The sequence below is a fragment of the Rhincodon typus genome, chromosome 8, assembly GCF_021869965.1.
Source record: "Rhincodon typus isolate 14 chromosome 8, sRhiTyp1.1, whole genome shotgun sequence".
In the NCBI taxonomy this organism is placed as follows: domain Eukaryota; kingdom Metazoa; phylum Chordata; class Chondrichthyes; order Orectolobiformes; family Rhincodontidae; genus Rhincodon; species Rhincodon typus.
This window is the reverse complement of record NC_063339.1, coordinates 4,598,423-4,619,650: the sequence shown is the minus strand read 5'-3', so window position 1 is coordinate 4,619,650 and position 21,228 is coordinate 4,598,423. Positions and strand designations below refer to the sequence as shown.

General features: G+C 43.9%; 1 protein-coding gene across 2 annotated transcripts in view; it reads right to left on the bottom strand.

The window, feature by feature from the left end:
- hhipl1 (HHIP-like 1) overlaps nt 1-21,228 on the bottom strand; it is a 43,624-nt gene that overhangs the window by 11,032 nt on the left and 11,364 nt on the right. For both annotated transcript variants that reach the window (XM_020523121.2, XM_048600417.1), the window contains exons 2-6: nt 17,580-18,226; nt 11,579-11,722; nt 6,770-7,098; nt 2,917-3,043; nt 935-1,080 (exon numbers count right to left, since the gene is read on the bottom strand). In XM_020523121.2, the coding sequence (XP_020378710.2) occupies nt 935-1,080; nt 2,917-3,043; nt 6,770-7,098; nt 11,579-11,722; nt 17,580-18,226 (1,393 nt within the window). The remainder of the gene's footprint in view (nt 1-934; nt 1,081-2,916; nt 3,044-6,769; nt 7,099-11,578; nt 11,723-17,579; nt 18,227-21,228) is intronic.

Here is a 21,228-nt window from a genome sequence, read left to right as displayed (position 1 = left end):
GCACGGAAAGTAATGTTGTAAAGTTAAAAGTGAGAAGTCACATGACACCAGGTTATAGTCCAACAAGTTTATTTAAATCACAAGCTTTCGGAGCACTGCTCCTGCATGTCAAGATAAAAGAGGACACTCTTGCTAGTATAGATATGAGGCTAGAAATACATCTCAGTACCAGATATACCAAAGATGCAACTTCAGACAGTCACCAGGGAGATGGAAGAGTATAGTAACCAAGAAAAGGAGTAGTTTCATTCGTCCAGTATTCAATGGGAGGAAGCTTCTGCTCATCCAGGACTGGACATCGGACAAAGCAGCGTCACAAATCAGGCAGTGAAGAGTTTGATAGAGCAAGGAGGAACTGGAAATTGTCAACATATTGGGGAATCTGATGTTGTACTTTTGGGTGATAATTCTAAGGAGCAACAGAGTGATGAGAGATAAGAACCAGTTAAAGATAGATACTAGGGGAAGAAGGGGAGCCTAGAAGTTACTGAGCAGAAATGAAAGAAAAGGTCATTGATGATATTCTTTTAGCAAAAACTGGATAGATAAAATTGGGATTCAGCAAGAAGAATTCAACCAAATAGATAATGGAGGGAAGATGTTAAAAGGAGGACAGTGTGGTCATCGGTATAAAAGGCTGCAGAGAGACCAAAAGTCAGGATAATGAGGGATAGATTACCATGGTCACAGTCATTAGACTTTTCTCTAGTGGGGAACAAACTTAACTGCAGGACTTGTGAGAAAGCTGGAATTGGAAGTTAGTAAAGACCATCAAACTGTGCCTGTCCCAGAATCTGCAAACTATCACAGGTATGGGGGCAGAAAAGTGGGATGGAATACTCCAAATTAAATATACAGTCATTCATTTCATTAAACTGCTGTTAAAAATATAATTGGTGCAAATCACAGTCCACATTAGATAGGCAAAATTTACCTGCCTCATCCTCAGCAAAGGAGATAATGTACCGATAATATTTGTTCAATAGTCCTGGGAAAAGGCATGTCTGGCCCCTTCCCATGCAGATCTTATAATCATACCACTTCCCTTTTCTCGAATCTTCAGCCAGTGCCATTAGACGCCTGGGTAGGGGGAAGAACAATGGGTTAACAAAGCTGATTAAATGAAGGTGATTACTATCGAAAACTGTGATTTTAACAAAGTGAAGGATTATCATAGAGGATCATGGATCATAGAATCCCTTCAACATGGAAACAGGCCCTTCAGCCCAACAAGTCCACACCACCCCTCAGAGCATCCCACACAAACCCATTCCCCTATAACCCACCTAATCTACACAGCCCTAAACACTACGGGCGATTTAACATGGCCAATTCACCTAGCCTGTAAATCTTTGGACTGCGGGAGGAAACCGGACCACCCGGAGGAAACCCACACAGACATGAGGAGAATGTGCAAACTCCACACAGACAGTCACCCGAGGGTGGAATCGAACCTGGGTCCCTGACGCTGTGAGGCAGCAGTGCTAACCACTGAGCATGGTGAGTGAATATTTTTTATTCACTCACAGGATGTGGGTGTTACTGGCTGGGCCACCATTCATTGTCCATCCCTTGAGAAGGTGATGGTGAACTGAAATGGAACACTTTGTACTCAATGCCCAGTGTCAGTTCCAAAATTGGAAGCTGTCTCACAGATGGATCAAGTACCACCCGATCTGACCATAATCACAGTATAGGGAGAGAAAATTCTCAGCCCCTGAACAATGTGGGCATTGGTGAGAAAATTGGAACAATAGATTGAGCCTGGCAGCGGGGAAGGATCAACATCAAGAGCAAAAAATCCAACTCTCTATCCAAGTGTTGAACGGTGAGATAAGAATCTCACTACTAAATCATAAAACCCCTATCTGCATCCATGTATTGGCATCAACACATCATTATTAACCAATCCAACCTTGTGAAGATGCAGTTTCCCATTCTCCCACCTGTCAAGTGGAAATTAGAAGGACAATGCTTGCTGTGGTAGAATCCTAGACTCATACATAATAGAGAGATCCTTTGGCCCATCGAATACTAGGCCCTAGGCTTGAACGTTCTAACATTTTAAGTGCTCTTCCACTTTCTTTCTTTTCAAAAGGTTGTGAGGATTCCTGCCTCAACTACCTGCCTGGGTGGTCATTCCAGACCCCCACCACTGTCTGGGGATAAAAAAAGCAGTTTAAAGCCTACCACTTGACTGATGGGATTGGCCATGAGGCATTTGTTAGTTATTGGACAGACAGGAAGGAAAATTGCCACCAGAATTTTCCCTGAACATCAACCAGCAGCAAAACAACACAACAAACTCTCCTTAATATATGTACATTCAGACAATGAAGGCCATCAGTTTAACTGGGACAAAGTAACGATAATAGTCCAAGCCAAACATAGACACGCACGGGAATTCCTAGAGGCATGGTTCTTCAATCAACAAACATATAAAATTGGATCCCATATACAAATCCATACAGATTAAAACCGGAAATGACAGTGCTCCCCATAACGGACCGGACAGTATAAATTTCAAGTGGAGTAGAACAACATCGCTTCATCGGAGACTCCAACAGATGATGTCACCTAGCATGGTGACAAAACATCTGAACGAGGACAAGCCAGTTCGGCGAGCAAGTCAACAACCTCACTTGTTAGTTATTTCCAGTGTTCCCTGTGCATTGACCAACCTGGTACCCCACCATCAATGTCACAGCTTTCAAATGCCTTGACCTTCAGAAACTCCATCTTTCTTAGCGCTTTTTCTCACCATAAGAAAAAGTTCTATAAAACCAGACCTGTATACTATGGCTTGGATTGTCCCCTAACATTTCCCACCTTCCTTGACAAGTATTTCTTCTCTGCAAATTCCATCGATCACTGACTATGTCACTGGTACTCACAAGTCAATTGTTAATAACTTACCCACTCATAAAGTCACCAAATATGTAGAGTCCATTAAGGTTGGGAGATTCACAGCCTCTGTAGACATAACCCCCAGTGACAGACTTTCCAACACTATGTGGATAGGCAAATATAGGCAGGACATCATCTGTGAAAGAACAACCATGAAACTGTTCAGTGTCTCAGCAGCCAATGAGGAGAAATGCTGATGGAAGTTACTGTGGATGAAAGTCATACTTTTATTGAAAACAACCCAACAATATGAAAACGTCCTTTTTACATTCCCTGGATATAGTCACGGTGTTTTATGTTAAACATCCCTTTCACAGAGCCACGTTGCCTGATTATCTTGAACTTTTAAAGTATCATGCTTTTTAAAATTAGCTTCTAACATTTTCCTTATGACAGATGTTAAATTAGCAGGCCTATAGTATCTTGTTTCATCTCCCTATCTATTTTCCAAACAATACCCAGATCTAGGGAATCATAGAAAATTAAAACAAACCTATCATCTTTCTTCATAGCCACTTCCTTTAAGACCCTAGGCTGAAGTCCATCAGGACCTTATATTTCCAACTATCTTTCTATGGTACTTTAATTTTTCCTTCCATATTAATCCCTTAGTCATTCTTTTCTGTTTATTTTTTAACAATCTGTCCAATTTTCTGAATTGCCTTGGCGCAATTATATGCTGTTTTCTTTATGTTTGTCACTCTTAAAAACAAAATTAACCACAGATGTATCCTTCTTTGGAATTTTTTTTCCTCATTGGAATGTATTTTTTCTGGGCATTCTGAAAATTCACTTAAATGTCTGCCAATACATCTCTATTGATCTATCAATCTACTAGTTTATTTTAAATAGCTGTATTTAATGCATGAAAACACCCCCTTTTGGTTTAAAATTCTAGTCTTGGATGCACACTTCTCTCCTTCAAACTGAATGTAAAATTCAACCATGTCATGACAGCAAGAAAAAAGAAGACCCAGAGGCAATCAGCATCAATTAGAAGAACAAGTGGAAGGAGTACAATTTTGTCATTTAAGAAACATTTTGACAGGTACAAGGATGGGATAGGTATGGAGGGATATGGACCAAATGCAGGCAAATGGGACTAGATTAATTGTGAAAACTGGGCGGCAGGGACAAGGGACAAGTTGGGGTGAAGGACCTGTTTCCATCCAAGGGCAGACTGCTACTGATTGGGAATTGATTCTGACTCTACTGCAGAAGAGATGTTAGCTGATAGGTGACCAATTGGTAATTGGCTAAAAGGCCTTTTCTATTCCTAAGGCTTAAAACAAAATGGTAGTGTTAGTGAAATATATTAAAAAAGGAAATAAACAAGTGTCAGCCTTTGCAATCATCCAACGGGTTTGAGATTCTTGATCAGCTGAGAAGGTCAGAGGGTAGTTGAACTAACAGAAAATTGCAGACTGATGCAGGAAGTCATTTAAGTGGTGGACACAAAAAGCAATGTAGTGGCAATAGGCGATATGTAAATGTAGTTCTTTGCTGTTAAGAGTGTGAATCCAGAAGACAGTGTTGTCTCACTACTGTCAAATTTCAAGACGTCTGCTGAGGACTCAGGGGCATTAGGGTGGCTCAGTGGTTAGCACTGCTGCCTCACAGCACCAGGGACCGGGGTTCGATTCCAGCTTCGGGCAACTGTCTGTGTGGAGTTTGTACATTCTCCCCGTGTCTGTGTGGGTTTGGTCTGGCTTCCTCTCACAGTCCAGAGATGTACAGGTTAGGTGGATTAGCCATGCTAAATATCCATTGTGTGTAGGTTAAGTGGCTTAGGCATGGGAAATGTGGGGTTACAATGATAGAGTAGGGCAGTGGATCTGGGTGGGATATTCTTCAGAGGGTTGGTGCAGACTTCATGGGCTGCATAGCTTGCTCCCGTACTGTAGAGATTCTATGACTGGACAGGACCTTGTATTGGGAGGGGCAGGATCCAGTTGCCATGGTATACAGGGGCACACTTTTAAAAATTGATATTAATGATTTCGGTGAAGTGAATGATAGCAGGAAAATAGATAGGGGAGGATATTGTGAAGAGAATACAAGGTGGATACAAGGACATAGAATGTTTGAGTGAGTGAATAATAATCTAAAAGTCTAATAAGAGAAAATGTGCCATCATTCACTTTGGCAGGAAGAATTAAAAACCAGAGTATTCCTTCCATGGCGAAGAACTGCAGAATTCCGAGGTGCAGGGAGATCGAGGTGTTCTAGTACATGAGTTAGTATGCAGTTGAAATAAACGGGATTTCTAAGAGGCGAACAGAGTAAATACTGAGAGGATGTTTCCCCCCATGGGAGAGTCTATGTCCCAGAGGGGACACAGTCTCAGAATAAAGGGGCACCAATTTAAGACTGAGATGAGGAAGAATTTCTTCCCTCAGAGGGTTGTGAATCTTTGCAGTTCCTTGCCATAGACAGCTGTGGGGGCAGAGTCCTTGTGGATATTTAAGGCTGAGATCAATAGTCAGGGAATCAAGGGTTACAGGGAAAGGGCAGGAAAGTGGATGTGAGAAATGTTGCATTAGCCACAATCCAATTGATTAGTGAGGAAGGCTTCAGGGGCTGTTTGGCCTACTCCTGTTCTGATTTCTTATGGTCTTAGATACAGAAAGTAATTAAATAACATTTTCCCATGCAACACCTTGGTACCTATTTCTTTGTTAAAGACTCTAAAATATCTTGTTCTTACCCAAGGAATCCAAGACCCTTAATAAATGATCACAAAATATGATGGTTTCATAATTTATTGTGCAATAATTTTGACAAAGTTACTGCATCAAATTATTCTGTCTGATAAATCTCTCAAGTTCCAGTGTGAAGAAGTTGGATAGGAGAAAATAAACAGAGAGAATGCTAGAGAAACTTGGCAGATCTAGCAGCATCGGTGGAGAGAGAAAGAAAAGCAGAATTAATAGGGGTACGATTCAAGATGACATCGATACCAGGGGATTGTTTGCGAGCTCTCTATAGCAGATCTTATTCTCACATTTTTTACAACCTCAATTGCACCTCAATTCTAAGTCTGTAAAAATTACTTATAATGTTCTCTTAAGTCTACTTACAGGTCTGAAGACCAACAGGTTCAAGCACAGCTTCTTCTCTACTGCTATTAGACTGCTGAATGGACCTCTCTAATTTCAAATCTAATGTTGATCTTGCTAATGCTGTTCTTGCTTTTGTGCATCTCCTGTGCAGCCATACCCTTGTATGCCTCACTCTGTTTAAGCACTCTATGATCTGTATGTCCTTTTATGTTATGATCTGCCTGTACTGCATGCAAAACAAAACTTCTCACTGTACTTAGGTACATGTGACAACAATAAATTAACTCAAGTCAGTTTTATGAGTCTCCTTCACAAGAGTCATAATGGACTAAAGGGTTGTGAAGAAGAGTCATACCAGAATTGAAGTATTAATTGTTTCTCTCCAGAGATGCTGCTAGACCTGATGAGTTTCTCTAGTAATTTCTTCTGTTTGTTTCAGATTTCCAGCGTCTGTGATATTTTGCCTTTATTATAGAAAGGAGAAAGATCAGGCAAACGTTTTTCACCCAGGGATAATAGAGTTTTGGAATAAACTGTCAGCAAAGAGCAATGATAGAATAAAATGGAGGGAATTTTCAAATGGTGAAATCAAAATCCAAGTGGCTGGAAATGGAAAGCAGGTATTTAGCAATAGTCACAAGGAAGAACAGATTTAAGCAATAGAACAATTGAAAAAACTGGAGGACATGGAGCTAACAGTTGAAATGGAGCACAAAGATTTGGATGAAGACAGTTGAGAGAACTGGTTGATGCTACAAACAATTATTTTAGATGAACATAAAAAAAAAATGGTTTCTTACTCAGGGAGGAATTTGCACAGAGCTTCTTGTCATAGCATGCAAACCCTTCTCTTGCTTTCCAACCATAGTTCCTCCCTTTCTCAATGATGTCAATTTCCTCGAATTTGTTCTGTCCAACATCCCCACAGAAGATTCTTCCTTTTCCTTCTCTTGTTTGAGGGTCACCTCGATCTACAGAACATCGCCACATGTTCCGCACACCATAGGCATAAACCTCTGGCCGTGCATCTGGGTCCCGAATGAAGGGATTGTCTGGTGGAATCTTATAAAGGGGACCACGATTATTATTGTTGACATCTATCCGAAGCACTTTACCCAGTAGAGCTGACCTGGAGAGGTGTGAAGACACAGGAAAATTACATCGCATTGTGACCAACAACACTTGGCATTTAAAATATTTACAGGGCAGTTCAATTGTGATTGGCATAGTGAACCTCTTATTTATTTGCATCTGCCTTCATCCTAATTAATTGAAATGGGAAAAAAAAATCCCGGAATTATCACCACATTGTCTGACAAGAAAAGAAAATCTGAAAGAACAGTCAACCCAAAGACATAAGATCCTGAGGGTACTTGACCAGGTGGATGTGGAAAGGATAGGAGCAAATTACTACAGAAGCTGGAATCTGTACTGAAAACAAAAGATGCTAGAGATTACAGCCGGTCAGGCAGCATCTATGCAAGGATAGCAAGCTAACTTTTTGAGTCTAGATGACTCTTCCTCAGAGCTGACATGGTGTGGAGGGGACAGCATTTATGCAATAGTTGAGGAGTGGTTTGGGAGGATGGAGTGTTGGGGGAGAAAGGATGTTAGTAGTTCAGATTAAGCGATCGGAATGTGTGAAAAGGATGTTTACTCATGTAAAAGAATCTAAAAACAAGGGCCAGAGTTTAAAAATAGGGGCCTGCCCATTTAAACCAGAGATGAGGAAACATTTTTTATCTTTGAGGGTTGAAAGTTTTTGGAATTCCTTTCCTCAAAACTAGAATCTTTAAATAATTCGAAGGCAAAGTTGGATAGATCCTTGTTTACCAGGAGGACGAAAGATTATTGAGGATATACAGAAATATAGAGTTGAGGTTAAAATCAAGTCAGCCATGAATGGCTGAGCAGGCTCAAATGAAATCTGCCAATGTGACACCCCTATTCAAACAGGGAAAGAGGCACAAAAACAGGTAACTCTAGGCTCATTAGCCTAACATCTATTGTTGGAAAAGTATTGGAATGAATTTTGTTTTAGTTATTAACTCATGGGACTTTGGCATCACTGGCTGGGCCAACATTTATTGCCTGTCCCTAGTTGCCCCTTGAGAAGGTGGTGGTGAGCTGACTTCTTGAACTGCTGCAGTCCATGTGCTGTAGAAAGACCCATAATGCCCTTAGGGAGGGAACTGAACATTGTGCAGTCACCGGCACTTCTGACCCTAGGACTCCAACCACTGGACAGTTTGATACCAGTTTGATACCAGTATCATTGATACCAGTTTTGCTGGGGCTCCTTGATGCCACACTCGGTCAAATGCAGCCTTGATATCAAGGGCTGTCACTCTCACCTCTCCTCTGGAATTCAGCTCTTTTGCCCATGTTTGGACCAAGGCTGTAATGAGGTCAGGAGCTGAGTGGCCCTGGTGGAACCCAAACTGGGCGTCACTGAGCAGGTTATTGCTGAGCAGGTGCTGTTTGATAGCACTGTTACTGACACCTTCCATCACTTTACTGATGATCGAGAGGAGACTGATGGGGCAGTAATTGGCTGGGTTAGATTGGTCCTACTTTTTGTGTACTGGACACACACAGGAAATTTTCGACATTGTTGGGTAGATGCCAGTGTTGTAACTGTACTGGAACAGCTTGGCTGGAGCACAAGTCTTCAGTACTATTGCTGGAATGTTATCAGGGCCCATGGCACTATCCAGTGCCTCAAATCATGTTTTAATCTCATGGAGTGAATCAAATTTGCTGAAGACTGGCATCTGTGATGCTGGGGACCACTGGAGGAGGCCAAGATGGATCTTCCACTCGGCACCTCTGGTGGGGGGTTGTTGCAAATATTTCAGCTTTATCTTATGGACTAATGTGTTAGGCTTGTACGTCATTGAGGATGGGGATATTTGTGGAGCCTCCTCCTCCAGTGAATTGCTCAATCATCCACCACCATTCCCAACTGGATGTGGCAGGACTGCAGAGCTTAGATCTGATCCATTGGCATGGGATCGCTTAGCTCTGTCTATCACTTGCTGCTTTCGCTGTTTGGTGTGCAAGTAGTCCTGTTTGGTGGCTTCATCAGGTTGACACCTCATTTATTTTTTTACATGTGCCTGGTGCTGCTCCTGGCATGTCCTCTGGCACTCTCCAAAGAACCAGGGTTGATTCCCTGCCTTGATGGTAATGTCAGTATTCACACAATGCCAGGTTATAGCCTAACATTTCAGAAGAAGTCACTTCATCTGACAAAGCAGAAACATTCCAAAAGTTTGTGATTTCAAATAAATCTGCTGGGCTATAACCTGGTGTCATGTGACTTCTGACTTTGTCCACCCCTGTCCAACACCGGCACCTCCACATCATTGATAATAACGGTTGAGTGGGGGATATACCGGGCCATGAGGTTACAGATTGTGCTGGAGTACAATTCTGCTGCTGTTGATGGCCCACAGCGCCTCATGGATGCCCAGACCTGAGTCGCTAGATCTGTGCGAAGTCTGTCCCATTTAGCACAGTGATAGTGCCACACAACACAATGGAGGTTGTTCTCAATGTGAAGGTGGGACTCTGTCTCCATAAGGACTGTGCGATGGTCGCTCTTACCGATACTGTCATGGCCAGATGCAACTGCAGCCGGCAGATTGGTAAGGATGAGGTCAAGTACGTTTTTCCCTCTTGTTGTTTCCTTCACCACCTGCTGCAGACCCCAGTCTAGCAGCTATATCATTTAGCACCTGACCAGCTGAATCAGTAGTACTGCTGTCAAACCACTCTTGATGGTGGACTTTGAATTCCCCCACCCGGAATACATTTTGCATCTCTGCTACCCTCAGAGCTTCCTCCAAGTGTTGTTCAACATGGAGGAGTACTGATTCATCAGCTGAGGGATGTGGTAACCAGCAGGAGGTTTCCTTGCCCATGTTTAACCTGAAACCATCAGATTTCATGAGGTCTGGAGTCAATGTTGAGGACCTCTAAGATAACTCAGTCCTGATTCTTGAGGTAGTAATAGTACAGCATTTGGAATATCACAATCTTGTTTTTTTATTCATTCACGGGATGAGGGCATCACTGGCTAGGCATCATTTATTGCCCACCCCTAATTGCCCAGAGGACAGTTAAAAGTCAACCACATTGTTGTGGGTCTGGAGTCACATATAGGCCAGACCAGGTAAGGATGGCCATTTCCTTCCCTAATACTTTACTTGTTTTAAGTATTTCCATATTTCCCAACCGGATCCCCCAATCAGTCAGCATGGCGTTATGCAAGGGAAATCATGCATAGCTAATTTATTAGAGATTTTTTGAGGAAGTCTCAACCAGAGTGGATACAGGCGAACCAATAGATGTGTTGTATTTTGACTTGCAGAAGGTGTTTGATAAGGTACCTCACAAAAGGTGAAGTCATAAGATAAGGAGCCATGGTGTTGGAGGTAGTTTGTTTGCATGGATAGGGTATTGGCTATTGCGCAAGGATCAGCGAGTGGAGATTAGGAGTTGGCAATCTGTGATCACTGATGTTCCACAGGGGTCAGTGCTGGGACCACAACTGTTTACAATGTATAAATTTGCAGATGACATTAAAATAGTCAGAAAAGCAGGTTGTGAGAGGCATGCAAACAGTTTACAGAGAGGTACTGATAGGTTAATTAATGGGCAAAATGCTGGCAAATGAAGTATAACGTGGGAAAATGTGAATTTGTTCGTTGTTCATCAAGAACAAAAAAGGAATATTTTTTAAATGGAGAAAACCTGCACAAAGCTGCAACACAAAGGGACTTGTGTGCACAACATAGCGAGCACACAGGGGCAGCAGAGAATCAGGAAGGCTAATGGAATGTTGGCATTTATTTCAAGGGGATTGGAATATTTGATCAGGAATGTCTTATTGGAACTGTACAAAGTGCTGGTAAAAGGAGATATTATTTCATTGGAGGTCAGAGAAGGTCCACTAGGATGACCCCCCGCCCCGGTCTGGAGGGATTGTCTTATGAACAAAGGTTAAACAGGTTGGGATTCTACTCTGTAAAGTTTATAAGAATGAGAGGTGATCTCATTGAAGCATATCGGATTCTTAAGGGGCTTGACAGGTACATGCTGAGGAGGATGTTTCCCCTCATGGGGAAGTCTCCGACCAAATGTCATAGTCTCAGAATAAAGGAGCGCCAATTTAAGGCTGAGTTAAGGAGGAATTCCTTCTCTCTGAGGGTTGTAAATCTTTGAAACTCCTTGCCACACAAAGCCGTGGGGACAGAGTCCTTGTGTATATTTAAGGCTGAGGTAAATAGATTCTTGATCAGTCAAGGAATTAAGAGTTATGGGGAAAGGTCAGGAATTTGGATGTGAGGAATGTCATCTATGGCATGATCCTATTAAATGATGGAGCAGGCTCGAAGGACCGAATGGCCTACTCCTGCTCCTATTTCTTATGGTCTTACGGCCAAGTGGCCTCCTCTTGTTCGTAAGCTCACAAACTCTTCCCACCCCATTCTATAAGTACTTCCACTGTTCACTTTCAATGCTTCATCGAACAACCCTTTGACGGAAATCATTTTAGAAAAATATCAGTGAAAGTATATTGAATGCAAGAAATATTACTTTACTTGTTTAGAGCATTTCCATATTTCCCAAACGGATCCCCTGCCATTCCGCCATCTCCAGTGAAAATGTAGAGATAGCCATCATCACCAAAAAGGAGCTGTCCTCCGTTATGGTTCGACGCTGGTTCATCCACTTCCAAAATGATCCTGTAAAATTAGGATGTTTGGTGAAAGTTGGCAGAAACTAATTCATCTCTTTGAAAACAAAGGCAAAGCCTTGATTGGATTTGTTTGAGAGCATCTTATAATAGGAATCATGCCTTGGGTTTTGAATACTGTATTAGGTGACAGAGAAAACTTAAGTGATTTTTCCTGCTCCTCTGATGCTGCCTGACCTGCTGTGTTCCTCCAGCTCCACACTGTGTTATTTCAGACTCCAGCATCATCAGTTCTTACTATCTTAGTGAATTATAACCCCACTGTGAAGCTTCTTCTAAGGATGCCTACCTTGAAGAAGTTATCCTCCTCCCTCTGGAAAGAGCTTAGTGAATCTCTCTCCCACTGCAACCCTCTGGTACCACCGCTCCCCCCCACTTATTTATTTCAAAGCCCCTTTCCCCTTCCCCATTTCTGAAGAAGGGTCCCGACCTGAAACATCAACATTCCTGCTCCTTTGATGCTGCCTGGCCTGCTGCATTCCGCCAGCTCCACACTGTGTTATCTCAGACTCCAGCATCGGCATTCTTACTATCTTAAGTCATTGTTTGATCTGGGAGAGATATCTAGAGCCTTAGATGATGAGGGCGGAGGAGTTATGAAGTCACATTTGGCACCTAACTAGTATCAGAGATGCCCTGGCAAGGGGAGCAAATGTTGGAGATGATTGAGGAATGTTACTGAGGGAACGGTCCCTCCAGAATGCAGAAAGGGGGCAAACTGTGCTTGGTGTTTGGCTGGGCCAGCATTTATTGCCCCTCCCTAATTGCCCAGAGGGCAGTTAAGAGTCAACCACATTGCTGGGGGTCATGTAGGCCAGACCATGTAAGGATGGCAGTTTCCTTCCCTAAAGGGCATTAGTGAACCAGATGGATTTTTCCGACAATCAGCAATCGGTTCATGGTCATCAGTAGATTCTTAATTCCAGATATTTATTGAATTCAAATTCCACCATCTGTCATGGCAGGATTTGAACCCAAGTCCCCAGAACTTTATCTGGGTCGCTGGATTAACAGTCCAGCAACAATACCATTAGGCCATCACCTCCCTGAGATAGGAGCTAGAGTAAACCATACAACATTGTTCCTCCATTAAGTACAGGATTGGCTAATCTTTGTGCTGAGGGACCAAAAGTCTGTCTTTCACAGTTCTAAATGATGGTGCATTCCACGACCTTCCATAGGAGAAATTTTCACTCTTTGGAACAGGAAAACTCTCCTCATCTTAGTCCTGAAGGATTGTTCTGTTATCCTGAGATTATTCCCTATGCTCCAGATTGTCCAATAACCTTTCTGTGTCTATCCTAACAAGCCCCTTTGGAAACTTTTGTGTTTCAATAAGATTGTCCTTCATTCCTCTAAACTCCAGAAAGTGTAACACCAACTTATATAGCCATTCATTTTAGGACGCTTCCTCACCCTAGTGAGCAATCCAGTGAAACCTCATATAGTCCCTCTTATGGAAGTACATTCTTCCTTATATCTGATTGTCAAACTGCACATAGTGTTGCAGATATGGTCTGACCAAAGCCCTGGACAATTGTAGCAAGACCTCTTTACTCTTGCACTCCAATTGCCTTATAATAACAGCAATTCCCAAGTCCCTCTGAATATCAACATTTACAAGTTCTACACCTTCTGAATATATTCAGCTCTTCTATTCTTCTTAACAAGTTGAGTAATCTCCCACTTTCACACTTGTTGCCAATCATTTAAAAACTGAAATAACTGCAGATGCTGGAAATCAGAAACAAAAACTGAACTTGCTGGAAAAGCTTAGCAGGTCTGACAACATCTGTGGAAAGAAAGCAGAGTTAACATTTCAGGTACAGTGGGCCTAGTTCAGAAGTGTCTGTTTTCAAAAAGGGTCACTGGACCTGAAATGTCAGCTCTTCTTTCTCTCCATGGATGCTGCCAGACCTGTTGAGTTTTTCCAGCAATTCCCATTTTTGTTTCTGATTTCCAGCATCCGCAGTTCTTCGTGATTGGTAATTGCTGCAGCTAAACTTTTATGTAACCGTGCACTGGTGACTTCTGTGGGATCTCAAAATCCTCATCTCAAAACCATATCAAGGACATTACTGATGCAACTTATGACAGATCACGCGGCTTCATCTCATTTTCCTGGGGCGAGGGCAGTAGGCTTTGACAATATAGCAGGCTGCCCACAGGTCCAGGGTGTCACAAGCATTCATACTTCACGTTAAGAGATCTACCTACACTAACAGATCCTTCAAAAGCCTTCCAATTGTTGAAAACGTTCACTGTGTTGAGTAACCCTTCCACAAAACAGTTCTGTCCTCCAGTCCTGAGAAAGGGTCACTGGACCCAAAACGTTAACTCTGATTTCTCTCCACAGACCTGCTGAGCTTTACCAGAAATTTATGTTTCTGGTTGTTGAGCACTTTGTTGACGATGGTTTCCACTAGACATGAGCAAGGAGCAATTGGCTGTAAACTCATTGACTGCAAAGTTGTTTGCTGCTTGACAAATGAGCAGTGTCTTCCAGTTCTGAGAAGCAAACACAGCTTTGGTTCTTTCTTTTTTCTTCTTGCTTTTCCTGTTCCTGAATAATAGTGAAGGTTTTCAACAATTGGAAGGCTTTTGAAGGATTCTTGGGAGATCCTGGCAGTGGTATCAGCTTCCACGTTTGGCCAGAGGTAAGATACCAAGCTGAGTGCCATAGCAATATGTTGCTAGGCTGGTGGTTTGTGACGGACAGTGAGAAAGCTCACTAGGCTTCATGGAGAGGAACCCTCCATGAAACTTACACTGACCTGAATTCTGCTAAAATTCAACACCCGAAAATTAGATACGATGGAGTTCTACAAGCACTTAAAAAAGAAAAGACTCAGCGAAGTAATCTTCAGTCTGATTGAAAGTGAGACTGGAGAATTAATAATAGAGAATGAGGAAATGGCAGATTAATTGAACGAGTCCTCATCAATGTTAACTCTAGAGGATTTAAAAAATAATTCACAGATACGGGTGTGACTGGCTGGGCCAGCATTTATTGCCCATCCCTAGTTGCCCCTTGAGAAGGTGGGGGTGAGCTGCCTTCTTGAACTGCTGCAGTCCATGTGCTATAGATAGAGCCACAATACCCTTAGGGAGGGAATTCCAGGATTCTGACCCAGTGTTAGTGAAGGAAAGGCGATATATTTCCAAGTCAAGATGGTGAGTGGCTTGGAGGGGAACTTGCAGGGGGTGGTGTTCCCATGTATCTGCTGCCCTTGTCCTTCTAGATGGAAGTGCTCGTGGGTTTGGAAGGTGCTGTCTGAGGATCTTTGGTGAATTTCTGCAGTGCATCTTGTAGATGGTACACACTGCTGCTTCTGAGCTTGGGTGGTGGAGGGAGTGGATATTTGTGGATGTGGTGCCAATCAAGCGGCTGCTTTGTCCTGGATGGTGACAAGCTCCTTGAGTGTTGTTGGGGCTGCACCCATCCAGGCAAGTGGGGAGTATTCCATCACACTCCTGACTTGTGCCTTGTAGATGGTGGATTGGCTTTGAGGAGTCAGGAGGTGAGTTACTCTCCACAGGATTCTGAATTTCTAACCTGTTTTAGTAGCCCCAGTACTTATATGAGTTTCTGATCAATGATAATCCTCAGGATATTGATAGTGGGGGATTCAGTGATGGTAACACCAGTGAATGTTATGGAGTGATGGTTAGATTCACTCTTGTTAGAGATGGTTATTTTCTGGCACTTGTGTGGCACGAATATTATTTGGATACAAGTAAAATCCCAGAAGCAGCGATACAACAGAAAACGGAAAGGAGGGAGGAATTCAGGAAAATCACAACCACCAAAGAATTGACTAAATTGTCGAAACTGCAGGCTGACCAATTCACAGGTCTGAATGCATTTCTTCTTAGGGTGTGAATAGAAGGGTGGAGTGAGATGGTTGATGTATTGATTTTAATTTTCCAAAACTTCCTTAATTCAAGGACAGTCCCAATAGATGGGAAATGGCAAATGTAACTCTGTTATTCCAAAAGGGAGGAAGACAGAAAGCAGGAAACTTGGTTTAACATCTGTCATAGGGATAATGTTCAACGCAATGATTAAAGAGGTGATAGCAGGTCAGTTAGATATGTTCAAGGTAATCAGGCAGAGTCAGAATGATTTTGTGAAAGGGAAATCATTTTTGACACATTTATTGGAAAACTTTGAGCACATAAAACGTGCTGTACTGTGGATAAAAGAGAGCCGGTGTCAGAATTTCCTGATAAGGTGTCACGTCAAAGTTTATTGTGGAAAATAAAAGCTCGTGGTGTAGGAGGTAGCATATTAGCATAAATAGAAGGTTGGCTGGCTAACAGGAAGCACAGAAGAGGTGTAAACTGGTATTTTTTATGTTGGCAAGATGTAATGATGTACCACAGGAACTGATGCTGGGATGTCAACTGTTCACAACTTACATAAATGACAATAAAGGGACAGTTGCCAAATTTGTTGACAACACAAGAAGTTGATAAGAGGTCACGAGGAGGTTACACAAAGATATCGATAGGTTACGTGAGTGAACAAAGATGGAGCAAATGTGGGAAAATGTGAAATCGCCCACTTTGGCAGGAAGACTGAAAAGAATGTTATCTAAGTGGTGAGGATACAGAGCCCTCAGACACAGAGGGATCTGGGTCCTCATATATGAATCACAAAATGTTAGTTGGTATTACAGCAAGTAATTAGGAAAGCTAATAGCATCTTGTCATTCATGATGTGGAGGTACCGGTGTTGGGCTGGAGTGGACAAAGCCAGGAGTCACACGACACCAGGTTATAGTCCAACAGGCTTATCTGAAATCACAAGCTTTCAGAGCACTGCCCCTTCGTGTTGTGTAACTTCTGACCTCATCGTTTATTGCAAGGGGTATCAAATACAAGAGTGAGGAGGTAAAGTTTCGGTCATATAGGCCATTAGAAAGATTGTATCTACAGAACTGAGGAAGGGTCACCGGACCTGAAATGTTAACTCTGTTTTCTCCTTCACAGATGCTGTCAGACCTGCTGAGCTTTTCCAGCAACTTTGTTTTTGTTTCCTTTCTCAGAACTGTCTCAGAGTTCTGAGGACGGGTCATTCTACCTGAAACGTTAGCTCTGATTTCTCTCACAGATGCTGCCAGACCTGCTGAGCTTTTCCAGCAACTTTGTTTTTGTTCCTGATTTACAGCATCCGCAGTTCTTTTGGTTTTTATTAAGTTCTGAGGAAGGGTCACCAAACCCAAAACATTAACTCAGCTTTCTCTTCACAGAGGCTGCTAGACTTGCTCAGCTTTTCCAACAATTTCTGTTTTTGTTTGTGGGTGAAAGGTTATCATGTGTTTGCAGAAATATAGATTGAGGTTATGATGTAACTGAATGGTGGAGCAGGCTTAGGGGCTGAATGGCCTACTTCATATAATCATAACCTTTGCTCTAAAGAAAGGTTTGTTTATTAGACAGTTGACAGTTTTTCAGATCCTTCATTTAAATGAACTCAGCCAAAGGGCAGGTGAACAGCGTACTGTCCAATATTGTGACAAATGCCCTCGATGGGCAGTGTTGTGAACTTACAACACACAAACAGACATTTGTCTCCTCCTTACCATTCCTTACGGTTAGCCATCAAAAGACAGAAGCTTGGAGTTTGGTTGAGGGATGGGGTGAACAGAGTGGTGAAGCGAACAAAATCAACAGAAATCAGAGAATAACTGTCATTATCTGAAGATTTTCAGCCAGATTCTTATTGGGCAGAACAAGAGGGAAGGATCTTGCAGATTGAGGATAGGGTGGTTTGGATTAGTTGAAGAATGTTTTTCAGTTTTGGTGTGTACGTAAGGGGTGACAGTATGATCTGCACCTACCTTTCAGAACTATGGTCCAACATATTCATGTCATGGGAAGAAATTCTAAACTCACTGATTCTGATCTTCTCTTCGAGATTCACCTCCACAGAGTAATATACGTAGACCTTTCCAGTGTGTTTGAATTTTGGGTGAAATACCAGGCCCAGAAATCCTCGCTCGTCCCCTTCCCAGGGTGACGTTAAGACTGCCTGAGTAACGTTCAAAAATGGTTTCTCAACCCTGGCCCGGTTGGGCAGATACGCCCACACTATGCCAATCTGTTCAGCGATAAAAAACCGATGGGTCCCGTCATTGGCATGCACCATTGCAACAGGATTGCGCAGACCATTTGCTATTTCTTCCAGGCACAGCTGGAGGCAGCCATCAGAATCAGCTACGACTGCCCCAAGATTCCTCGTCAGATTGTTGTTGGATAGGACACGAGGGAAGCAATAATCCAGGTCTTGCAGTTGTAAGACATGACAGAATTTTTTTCTGTTGGATACAAGTTCCAGAAGCTCCCCTTCTTTCACTAAGGCGCGCACGGTTGTCTTGCATTTATTCCAGAATTCAACACAATATTCGTCACAAAGACCTGGCAGCTGCCTGACCGGGGTAGTTGGATCCTCTGCATCGTACAAATGAGCAGCGTATGGAGAGCATTCCTGCGAAGGGAACAGGTTACAGTCAAATAAGTACTGAGTCAGCAAAAATAAGTGACAATTATGTAAGTAATCCCCAGAGACTGTAGAGGCAAGAAGACTCGGCACAAATGGGAAAAATTTTAGGAAACATGACAATGGTCAAAAAAAGTATGTTATGAGGAGGTTTATGTTTATGGGGACGTGAATGTCAATGTCAATAGAATATTGCATGTAGTTTTGGTCCCTTTTCTGAGGAAGGAAGCTCTTGCTCTTGAGGGAGTGCAGCGAAGGTTTACCAGGCTGATTCCGGGGATGGTGGGACTGATGGATGAGGAGAGATTGACGAGGTTGGGATTGTTTTCGCGTGAGTTGAGACGAATGAGGGGAGGATCTCACAGAGACTTACAAAATTCTAATAGGACTAGACAGGGTAGATACAGGGAGGATGTTCCCGATGGTGGGTGTGTCCAGAACCAGGGGTCACAGTCTGAGGATTCGGGATAGACCATTTAGGGCGGAGATGAGGAGACGTTCCTTCACCCAAAGAGTGGTGAGCCTGTGGAAATCATTACCACAGGAAGTAGTTGATGCTAAAACATTGTATGTATTCAAGAGGCAACTAGATATAGCACTTGGGGCAAATGGGATCAAAGGTTATGGGGAGAAAGCAGGATTAGGCTATTGAGTTGGACTATCAGCCATGACCATGATGAATAGCACAGCAGGCTCAAGGGGCTAATTGGCCTCCACCTGCTCCTATCTTCTATGTTTCTATGAGTCAGCATTGCTGTGAAATAGACTGGGAGGAGTGTGCAGGGAGTCAGTATCGCTGTGAAGGAGACTGGGAGGTTGGCACAGTGGCTTAGTGGTTAGCACTGCCGCCTCACAGCACCAAAGACCTGGTTTCAATTTCGCCTCAGGTGACTGTCTGTGTGTCTGTGTAGAGTTTGTACGTCTCCCCACGTCTGCATGGGTTTCCATCACCTGCTCTGGTTTCCTCCTATAGTCCAAAGATATGCAAATGAAGTGTGTTGGCCATGCTAGTTTATTCATCGTGTTGAGGGATGTCTACATTAGGTGTATCAATATCGCTGAGAAACAGACTGGCAGGAGAAGCACAACATCGAGCCCTTTCAAGAGACAACAAGGTGTAGAGCTGGATGAACACAGCAGGCTAAGCAGCATCATAGGAGCAGAAAGGCTGACATTTCGGGCCTAGACCCTTCATCAGAAAAGGGGGAGGGGAAGGGGGTTCTGAAATAAATAGGGAGAGAGTGGGAGGCGGATAGAAGATGGATAGAGGAGAGGATAGGTGGAAAGGAAACAGACAGGTCAAAGAGGCGGGGATGGAGCCAGTAAAGGTGAGTGTAGGTGGGGAGTTAGGGAGGGGATAGGTCAGTCCAGGGAGGACGGACAGGTCAAGGGGGAGGGATGAGGTTAGTAGGTAGGAGATGGGGGTGCGGCTTGAGGTGGGAGGAGGGGATGAAGAACAGGTTAGGGAGGCGGGGACGAGCTGGACTGGTTTTGGGATGCGGTAGGGGGAGGGGAGATTTTGAAGTTTGTGAAATCCACATTGATACCATTGGGCTGCCGGGTTCCCAAGCGGAATATGAGTTGCTGTGCCAACTCTCCGACACCTCCTCCTACCGCCCCCTTGATCATGACCCCACCCCCGAGCACCAAACCATCATCTCCCAAACCATTCACAACCTCATCACCTCAGGTGACCTCCCACACCCATGGCCTCCAACCTCATCGTTCCCCAACCCCGCACTGCCCGCTTCTATCTCCTTCCCAAAATCCACAAACCTGAATGCCCTGGTCGACCCATTGTCTCCGCCTGCTCCTGCCCCACCGAACTTATCTCCAACTATCTGGACTCCATTTTCTCCCCCTTGGTCCAGGAACTCCCTACCTATGTCCGTGACACCACCCATGCCCTCCACCTCCTCCAGAACTTCCAATTCCCCGGTCCCCAACACCTCATCTTTACCATGGACATCCAGTCCCACTACACCAGCATTCCCCATACAGATGGTCTAAAGGCCCTCCACTTCTTCCTGTCCCGCAGGCCCGACCAGTCCCCCTCCATTGATACCCTCATCCGCTTAGCCGAACTCGTCCTCACCCTCAACAACTTCTCTTTCAATTCCTCCCACTTCCTACAGACAAAGGGGGTGGCCATGGGTACCCGCATGGGCCCAAGCTATGCCTGCCTCTTTGTAGGTTACGTGGAACAATCCCTCTTCCGTACCTACACCAGCCCTATCCCCCACCTCTTCCTCCGTTACATTGATGACTGTATTGGCGCTGCCTCGTGCTCCCACGAGGAGCTTGAACAGTTCATCCACTTCACCAACACCTTCCACCCCAACCTTAAGTTTACCTGGACCATCTCTAACACCTCTCTCCCCTTCCTGGACCTCTCTGTCTCCATATTGGGCAACCACCTAGAAACCGATATTCATTTCAAGCCCACCGACTCCCACAGCTACCTAGAATACTCCTCCTCTCACCCACCTTCCTGCAAAAATGCTATCCCCTATTCCCAATTCCTTCGCCTCCGCCGCATCTGCTCCCAGGATGAGGCATTCCACTCCCGTATATCTCAGTTGTCCTCGTTTTTCAACAGCCCCCCCTCAGTGGTCGAGAACGCCCTCAACCGTATCTCCCACATCTCCCGCAACTCATCCCTCACACCCCGTCCACGCAATAAGAACCAAAAAAGAATCCCCCTCGTCCTCACGTATCACCCCACCAACCTCCGGATCCAACACATCATCCTCCAACACTTCCGCCATCTGCAATCCGACCCCACCACCAAAGACATTGTTTCCTCCCCATCCTTATCTGCTTTCCGGAGGGACAACTCTCTCCGTGACTCCCTTGTCCGCTCCACACTCCCCTCCAGCCCCACCACACCCGGCACTTTTCCCTGCAACCGCAGGAAGTGCTACACCTGCCCCCACACCTCCCCCCTCACCCCCATCCCAGGCCCCAAGAAGACTTTCCACATCAAGCAG